Genomic DNA, 10,177 nt, shown 5'->3' on the forward strand with positions numbered 1-10,177 from the left:
TGTAAAGGCACCTAGGAAATCATAAAACAATTAACCGGGCATTTAAAGCCACCACAAGTGTCTATAAAGTTGAGTCACCAGAAAAAACGACCAAGACTTCAAACAAGGTCTTACGGTCAAGATTCTTAATGGTCAAGCCATCGGAATGAAGGATAAAATAGACCACTTTTCGATCCACATGGATAAATGATCTTTAAAGCCACAAAGATTTTGATGAAAGCGTTTTAACACTCATGTTTCATTCGTTCTCAATAGGCCCTTAACGTTGCAAACTTAGCCTATGATGTTTTCAAGTTTGAAGTGCACTAAGAAATTTAGACCTATGATGTTTTTAAAGTTTGAAATTTAAAATATTTTTATTAGATTGTTGCATAATTAATCTTTTATAACTCCTACGATAATTTTTTTTAAAAAAAAAAAAAAAAAAAAAAAAAAAAAAAAAAAAAAAAAAAAAAAAAAAAAACATCTTGCTAAGTGAACATGTGTAAGATATTAAAACTAATTACACGTTGGTTATACATCCATATTTTATGATATTGTGATTTAAGAAGTATATAATTGAAGTACGTATTAGTGAGTTTGTAAGCAATTAGCTTAAAAACGATATAAAACAAACTTGATACATGCATTTAAAAATGAATATGTAGTTTATTGACGTTGGTGTTGTGTGAGTGAAGTGAGAGACGGATGAATCCGAGCTGTTCTCATTGAGCGAGCTACACTTCTTCCTCTACCATATTCCTCCCCCAGCGGCCACCTTGGCCTCAAATCAAGCTACAATATAATAATTATTAGTTACAACGCATGAAACGAGGAAGGGTATTTTAGACATTTGACAAAGGGAAGAAATGAAAACCTGACTGTCCTCAGGTTCAATGGCAGGCGGTGGAGGATCGAATCTTCCCATACGAAAGTTCTCAATGCCAGTCCAAGCAATCATTACACCTAAAAATCTACCCAATTATAACATAACACTGTAGTTTAAACTTTTCTTTTCTTATTAAACTTAAGAGAAAATGAAAATTATTTTTGTATTTGGATATTTGGAAGTAAGATGCTATAATAGACAAATGAATGAAAGTAGGTTGTTATTTCTTGCGTTTAACCCTATAAGTAACAAAATACCATTGTCAGTGCAGAGACTTGGAGGAGGGCAGACAAGTTGAAGGGAGTTCCTTCCAACAACCTCTTGGAGCCGACTTCTCACATATTGGTTGGAAGCAACACCTCCTGCAACAACCTATAGAAACCTAAAATCAATTAAATGTTGCAACAAATAGCAACCTACTTCCTAACATTTGTTTATTATAGTAATCATAATTTCATTTCTTCCTATTACACTATTCTACTTTCGTATTGTAATAAAATGAAATGAAAGTGTGTTGTTATTTTTTGCATTTATGGAAAAAATCTAAACAAAAAAAAGATATAAATACCAAATGTTTGATTGAAGGCTCAATCTCTAAAGCCCATTGAATTGCACGTTCACACTTTTCTTCTAAATGCAATACAGCAACCCTCTAATGGAAAATCAAGAAAAAAAAAATGAAACATTTAAGCACGTTGTTAATCAATGAAATAAACCACAAGTTTTAATTGTGAAATTTTGATACTTTTTTAAGGTAATGTGTGTATCTTATTTATCTTCACCTGGAAAGAGGCAGCAATATCAGCGCGTATGCCTTGCTCTTCAACACTTGCAGAAGAAAAAGGGACCCTACCATCACTGCAACAAAATAACAATTTATGAAAATATAAACACAAAATCAATGGTTATATTTTTCAAATAAACCGCATACATATTTTTTGATTCAATTGCAAGCCTGAGTTGAGTCTTTAGACCAGCATAAGAAAAGTTACAATCTTTATGCTGTTTCATTGGAACCTAAATCAAGAAAACAAAAAAATGTATATATATTATTATGCAAATAAACCCTAATTATACACACTCCTCTGAAAAACAACTTACAGAGAATTTCACAGATTGAGCATCACCCCTCAGAGCAAGCTCCTCTATGGCTGCCCCACCACTCCTCCTCAAATCAAGGCCAAGCCACTTTGCTGACTTGTCATATGCCTCACCAATCGCATCATCAATAGTGGTCCCCAGTTGTAAATAATCACCAAGATCGCGTGCAAGAACTATAAGGTTATGTCCCCCTAACAATTCAAAATTTTGATGATTATCACAATTCTTAACTTTTTATTTATCACCTTTATCTACAACATATTATTGGAAATGGTGGATTGGTGGTTCTTGGTATATATGATTATACCTGAGATAAGAAGAGCCATAAAAGGGAACTGCAAGTCCCTTTCGCACAATCTACAAGGAGAAAAAGGGTAATAATGTCATTTTTTTTAACTTTTGAGCACACCAACAGAATGTATAAGCACAAGCATGTCAAGTTCATAATTACTAGAAAACATGATTGGGTTGGACAACATGGAAACACCACTGAGTTATGGGACCCGTTGGTAGTCAATTATAGAAAGACTTCACTAAGCAATAACAGAAGATTGTGAAATGTTGAGAAGAAAATGATGAGGATGTTTCACTTAAAAAAGATTATAAGTATTTTATTTAAAGGATAAAGTGAAGTATAAAGTGAACTAAAGATTTGACTGGAAGCAGCCAAGATAATCCTAGTAAAGAGTTTAAGTTGTTTCAAAAGTAGCCAACATACAATTATTAGAGCAGAAACAACAAGGGTCAATTTGTATACCACTTTTTTCAGCATGTTTTTCTGTTTTGCTTTCTAAAGTTGTAAAAAACATGGGGGGAAATGAAAAAAGTAAACAAAATGAAGAAAAAACTTGACTTTCTGCTTATGTCAAAATCCATGTAAAGTATATAAACAAAAAAGTAAACAAATCTAATAAGTAGATATAAGATTGGATCCTTTATAAAGTTAAAATTTTTGGACCACTTACATTTTAAACTATCTGATCTCATCTTTAATATTTGAAAACTTGTTAGAGTACTATACCTGGCTACTAAAGCATGAGCTTCCATGTGATGCACACCAACAATAGGCAACTGATGAATAGCTGCAATTTTCCGAGCTTTTTGCACGCCAACTACACTTACATTATGAATATGTGTCATAATCAAAGTCAAACAGCACTATTCCACCATAAAAAGAAAGAAAAGATAGAGATTATCCAAATTCAAGCTCCATGATGACAACAAGAACAATTAAGAAGAAAAAAAAAGACATCAGATGTACCTCGGAGACACAGGCTTAACCCAGGACCAATGGTAACTGCAACTGCAGAAAGATCTGATTCGGTTAAATTAGCCTTATCAAGTGCATCTTGTACTACCTGAAACCATAGCATAGGAGAAAGGAGGTGACAATTATTCACATCTATTACATTTTGTTTTTAAGAAAATGAGCATCACTGATAACCATTACACTGGTAAAGGTTTCACATAAGTTACATACTTAAGAAGCAAAGTATGAAGAATAGAAGATAAAGGGCAATTAGTAGATGCCATACCTGATCAATCACTTGGGAATGAGCTTCTTCTGCCATTTTAGGAGCTACTCCTCCATACTTTGCAAGCAGATCTGCCTTGATGAAGATACATGAATAAATTAGGGGTATGTGAAGAACAGGTTTATCAGCTTTATACCAGACATTTTAATATAATTTTTGCCTACCAAATATTAGGAAACTGATAATAGGTAACAATATAATTCATACAGTTTGAAAGCTAGAGTGAACCCCATGAAAACATAAATTACAGATTATACCTATCTCTTAACTCGTAAATCCTAATAAGAAGTAAGCAATATGAAACAATTTGTTATTATCCATAAACCTTTTTACCTGAGAAGATACAACTTGGCTTAGGATTTCACCATTACTTCTAACCTGAAATCAACACCAAACAGAAAAGGACGAAATTCTTCGTAAATTAGGTATTCGATGTCATAAATCAGCTCGTGTGGGTTTTAAGAGTGTTTTACTTACAACAGCTGCCGCAGTGTCGTCGCAACTTGTCTCGATTCCCAGAACAACCAAATTGTCATAAAAAACTGTGTTCGAACCCAGGGTTTTCGAGCAATTCGAAATTGTGGACTTACAGGTATATGATGAAAATGGTGAATTGAATGATCTATGATGATACAACGATTTCATTGGTCTTAAATTTGATGATAATGTTCTGTATATTCTGATTGAATGGTAATTAAGTGACAGTTCTGCAAAAAGATTTAGGCGGGAAACTGTACATGAGAGACTCGATGCCAACGACGCCATTTTTGTGCCTATGCTCTGTGTATGTGCGTCTGTGTGAGAGAGAGAGAGAGGGGGAAGCGGGGTGCTGCATATTCTGCGGCGCCATTGACACGGTCCCCAGAAACTTGTTAGATTTGGGCTGGGCTTTTAATGGACCAACTAGATTAATATGTTTGTTGGGCTCAACCGCTCTAATATAACAAAGAATTGTAAGGTGGTGTTTTGGATTGCTTGTTTAAGATGACAGTGCTAATAGTATTGTTTAGTGTTTGGATATGTAAAATATTTTTTTATTGTTTTAAATAAAGAATTTTTGTTAAGTTGGTATATATATATATATATATATATATATATATATGGGTAAAGTGAATATACCTAACAACCTTATATAAGCTTAGGTACCTAACCTCATCAAACTACGTCATTTTGCATTAAATTTTCATTGTAATCATCCAATCTTCTTAAATTTCATCCCTAAACTTGATTTACTTCAAAAAAATTTGGAAATTCATCATTATATTTCTCCTACATCCTTTTATATGTAGCGGTAGGATATGAAGTCCATCAAGTGGTATTCGATAGAAAGACGTGATGTAAAAGAAAGATATTGGTGAAAGTCCAAAGATTTTGGAATTATTCAAGTTATGGGGTTGAAGTTTAAGAACTTTAGGCAATTACAATGTAAATATTATACAAACCGATGTAGTATTATGGAGTTAGGTACCTAAGCTTATATAAGGTTGTTAGGTATATTCACTTTACCCTATATATATATATATATATATATATATATATATATATATATATATATATATATATATATATATATATATATATATATATATATATATATATATATATATAGGGAAGGGTTATATGAAAAACAAAAAAACTCTAAAAATCATAAAAATGCATAAAAAAATACCTAGACATCACAAACTTTTTTTTGACTTTACACATCAAAAAATCGCAATTTTTTTCAAAATTTCGTAGAAAAAAAAATCATTTTTTTTATTTTTATAAAAAAAAAAATTCGAATTTTTTTTCAATGATTTTGTGTTTTCAAAAAAAATTCATTTTTTTTTTGTGATCTCTAAGTATTTTTTTTTTATGCATTTTTATGATTTTTTTATTTTCCATAGAATCTAAACCTATATATATATATATATATATATATATATATATATATATATATATATATATATATAACCCTCATGTGTAATTTTACATTTATAAGTAAGAATCTTTCAAACACTAAAAACAAATTATCAATTTATTATGTTTTTAGGTAAACTAATACAAACAAAATTTTTAAATTCGTTTTGATACTAGATAAATTAATAATAATATTTTTTTACATAAAAATGTAAGTGATAAGTTACACCAATCGTCCCTCGTGCAGGTGCTAAAACATATATGTTTCACCTCTGATATGTAGTTTTGTTGCGATTTTAGTTAATTGGAAACAGTATTATTATTATTATTATTATTATTATTATTATTATTATTATTATTATTATTTAAAAAATATGCCCCAACCCACCTTCCCTTTTCTCTAAACTCTTCAAAAAATCTAAAACTATTCTTCCTTAAGCTGCCACCAGTGGATACCATCCCCAGTGAATCCCTGCTATGCATCATCACCATCTTTTCGTGAAGAGTAACACCTAAAGCCGTCAACAAACAACCATTCATCGCGCGTTGTTGATCTGGGGTTTTGAACAACCGGTGTTGGTTGCAACAGATGCTAACAGTGATAAGGTGATGGTTGAAGTAATTTCTTGAGATATCTAGTATGATCCGGATGATGTCGATTAATTGACTCCTTCCCCATTCAGTACCTTGAAGTAATACCAGATAATTTGATTGTCGGGTTGGTGTTGAATTTGATGAGATCTATAACAGTAAGGTTTGGCTAGATTGTCATTTAAGCAGAAATAGGATTTCTTGAAAGTAATAAAAGGGATAGGGTTTGTTAATATTACGAGGAAACAATGTCTCTACATGGATTAATTATCAATAGGATGCTTGACAATAGGAATCGAGCAGTGGAAGTAGAACCAGACAAACGTTTGATTCAATCAACACATGTTGAAGAAGAAGTCGCATTTATGTTTTTAGATTTGGGCGAATTGAATACCTGTAACCATGACCGGTGTGACAAACCCTATTTTTCATAATCGAAAAAAATTTCTTTACACTTTTAAAATTCATAACATCGTTATTTGCATAAAATCTCGATACATTAATACATTTTGAGTACATATGATTATCTCAAAATAATAAAAACTCTAAGGATGTCTGTAACGCCCGTAGATCAGGGCTAGTCAATTTAGAGACGATAAGCATCAAAAATGACTTTTTGATAGAATATTATTTAGAATGAATAATCTTAACTAAGTTGTAGTATATGTTACAAGGATTCTGTACATATAAAGAACGCCGAAATTCGAGTTATAACGAAGAAGTTATGACATGTCGAAGTTTCACGACAGAACCGGCACAAAACAGCGCGACATAAAAAGTGAATTTACGTTAGAGCGATATTTTGCCTTAGCAATCTAAATGAAAGTCATAGAATATGTTAAACCGTGAGCGTGCATAAAAAGAACGTCCAAATCTGACTTCGTATGAGGAAGTTATGATTTTTCTAAATTCCGACTTAGCAGTATGCAGCTCGAATACTCGATTTGAGACTGAACGGTTTTTAGCCGAAACAATCTAAACGAGAATCGAAGATCTCGTTAATTGTAGTGAAACGATAAAAAGATAGGCGAAAACGGACATCGGATGAAGAAGTTATGAATTTATAACGGAGTTTTCCTGTCCCTGCCTACTAAAAATAAATAATAAAAATAAAGTCAAAATTAGCCGACGGAGTCTAAACGAAAGTTGTAGAGCGTAGTCTCACCTATGAGGGGATATAAAGAATGTCGAAAACTAAGTTCTTATGAGGAGATATGAATTTTTGAAGTTTATTAAATATTTTCGATATTTAATTTAAATATAAAATAACCGATATTATCCAGGGGGGGTTCAGCGAGCTGATCCAAGTTACGCCCAGCGTAACCTTAAACTATGCCCAGCGAAATTCGAAGTTCCAGCCCCTATAAAAGGATGTCGAGGGCAGCCTAGTTCTTTGCTCATTTCTTCCCTTTCTCTCGCGTTTTTGCATCGTTTTTCGTGCAAGAATTATCCCGAAGCCCCGATATCATTCCCGAGCCCCGAAGCAAGTCCCGAGGCCCCGAAAATCCCGAGTAGTGAAATTCCCGAGCCGAAGCTCTGCCTGCGAGGAGCCCGGTTTTTGTGAAGATCTTCCGGATCTACCGAAGAATGCTACTTTTACAAGCTGTAGTGCTGTCCGATCATCTTCTGATCACGTGAGTGTATAGTTACTTTCTTCTAACACATAAATATAAAGTATTAGCTATGATATACGTGCTATGTGTTATATATTATTTGTCTATTTGAGATGGGCTTGGAATTGATGTTTTTTATACGGGTGTTAAATGATTTAAATTGTGTTTGTATTTATATCTACAAAAATGTTGGGTAGAACAAGGGTAGATGGAATAGTTGGTGACGATGCGACTTCGTGCCTATTAAGTAAAGCTTTGGTGACGATGCGACTTCGTGCCTATTAAGTAAAGCTTTGGTGACGATGCGACTTCGTGCCTATTGAGTAAGCTTTGGTGACGATGCGACTTCGTGCCTGTTTGATAAACCTTGGTGACGATGTGACTTCGTGCCTGTTGTGTAAACCTTGGTGACGATGTGACTTCGTGCCTATTGTATAAACCTAGGTGACTATGAGACGTAGTGCCTATTGTGTAAACCTTGGTGACTATGAGACGTAGTGTCAGTTGTATGAACCCTGGTGACTATGTGACGTAGTGCCTGTTGTATAAACCGTGGTAGCAAATGGACTTTGTGCCAATTCCTTAGGTAAATCCTTAGGAATGAATGAAGGATAGTGGATTCTTAGGGTAAACCCCTAAGAAAATAAAGGAGATATGGGGATGGGTATTTGGGTTGATTGATTGATAATTGAATATAATAAATGTATTATTGTGGGTTGAAAACCCTATATGCTCACCAGGCTCCCAAAGCTGGCCCACTCAGTTTTCTTTGCATTACAGGTAATGGCACAAGGGTATAAGTTGGTGGACTTGACGAGAGATTTTGGATTATAGATCAGTAGTTATAAATAACTGTTGTAAGGTTTATTTTATATTGTTTATGCTTTTGGTCTGTATCAAACATGACATCCCGAGGTTTTATTATTTAATAAAAATACATTCTATTTGAGAAATGTTTTGATAAATGGTTATCATATTTTTGTTTTTGGGAACAAATTCCGCAACAGTTTTCTTTAAACGATTACTCTGATTTTAAAAATAAAACATAAACAAATCGGTCTTTTCTGGCCGTGAAATTTGGGGATGTCAAAATGTCATAATCGATACACAACATATGTTACAACGTAAAGACCTAACAGTCCTAAACACTATTGTAGGTCTTTTCTTCAACCACTCAGCATCATATTCAAGTCTTCAGCATGCTTATCATCGCTACCTATGATGTATATAAATTGAGTGGGTCGGGTTGGAAAACTTGATGAGATACATATGGTTTTCAATCTCATAATGTTATTATGATTATAATCTATTAAGATCATTGCTTACAGTGATCCTAAATTACACATCCCGTCGATCCTCACATACTAGTCCTAATACAATGATCTTATAAGATCTATCATGATGGATCACTATAAGCAACGAGTTGACTATACTTCTTCGGGGTATCCTTGGCGCCAAGCGTTAGTCAATAAAGACAACCATAAGCGGGGGGGGGGGGGGGGGGTAGAGTGTAGCGAATAAACACACTATTCATTAACACCTACAAACTATAAATTGGTTGGCATATTCCACAAGATTGGGTTTAGTTAGTGGTCGTCATCCCACTGTGGTAGATGAATTTGACATACCTGTTGATGGTCCGATACAGACTCACCCTTTTCGCCTGTCTAAAAGGAGGGGAATACTAATATAGTACTCATGTACATAAAATGTACCACAACAAATCACAACAATGTTATCGAAGAGAGTTCTGTTCAAAGGATGGGAAATACCAATATAGTACTAATGCATGTAAAACGTCTTACAACAAATCACAATGTTTTCACACATAATTCTACTCTCTGTTCCAATCTCACACACGCCCGTTATATATTGCTACCCAATGTCCAAACTTAATTGAAATAAACATATCTTTTGGGCCTTAGTGTATAACTATGCAAGATTACAATATTCATAATCAACTTCCAACACAGATCTCCTGCCTAAGTAATATCTTTATAGTACAAGCTATAACTAAGCACTCTTTCTGTTGGAATAGTGTCTAAGGCTACAACTATATTAGGCAAGTATTTGACCCGGTTGAGCATGGTCCTTTTGGGTTGCCTTCACCATAGCAACTTGACAGGATGATTTATAATGAGAGAAGGAATATTATTAATATATTATAAGAATAATATAAGGAATAATAATATTGTTATTTAATTAATATAAGTCATAAATTGATTTGGAATTAATTTGGTGACTTAAAGAGATTAATTAAATAAAGGGGTATAAACTGTCAATTGTTTGATAGTTGCACTTTGGGCTAAATATCCTTTATGGATAAGGGGTGGACGATTTCTAGGGCTAAGGATAGTGTGACATCCCCAAAATCACGGCCAGAAAAGACCGATTTTGTTTATGCTTTATAAAAATCAGAGTACTTCATTTTATAAAAATGCTGCGGAATTTGTTCCCAGAAAAACATGGTAAATACGTTATTAAAACATTTTCGAAGAAACGTATTTATTTCACTTTAAAACGTTTGGGATGTCATCATTAATATCGAAACATAAGCATAAATAGAACTT

General features: G+C 33.3%; 1 protein-coding gene across 2 annotated transcripts; it reads right to left on the reverse strand.

Moving 5' to 3' along the window:
• Positions 1-471: 471 nt before the first annotated feature.
• On the reverse strand, positions 472-4,353 carry GCP1 (glycoprotease 1). Of its 2 annotated transcripts, none has more exons than XM_079039072.1 (13): positions 3,982-4,352; positions 3,838-3,882; positions 3,505-3,579; positions 3,231-3,327; positions 2,991-3,081; positions 2,277-2,326; positions 1,970-2,160; positions 1,800-1,885; positions 1,651-1,726; positions 1,437-1,520; positions 1,126-1,240; positions 857-945; positions 472-774 (listed from the first exon to the last, which is right to left on the reverse strand). In XM_079039072.1, the coding sequence occupies exons 1-13, from the start codon at positions 4,267-4,269 to the stop codon at positions 649-651; spliced, it is 1,413 nt and encodes a 470-aa protein (XP_078895198.1). In that variant the 5' UTR covers positions 4,270-4,352; the 3' UTR covers positions 472-648. The 2 variants fall into 2 exon arrangements, 1 of the variants encoding a protein (XP_078895198.1); XR_013705861.1 differs by having other exon boundaries at positions 757-774; positions 857-953; positions 3,982-4,353.
• Between the last annotated feature and the right edge of the window lie 5,824 nt (positions 4,354-10,177).

The sequence above is a fragment of the Lactuca serriola genome, chromosome 4 (assembly GCF_051521515.1).
Source record: "Lactuca serriola cultivar US96UC23 chromosome 4, Lser_US96UC23_V15, whole genome shotgun sequence".
Taxonomy (NCBI): domain Eukaryota; kingdom Viridiplantae; phylum Streptophyta; class Magnoliopsida; order Asterales; family Asteraceae; genus Lactuca; species Lactuca serriola.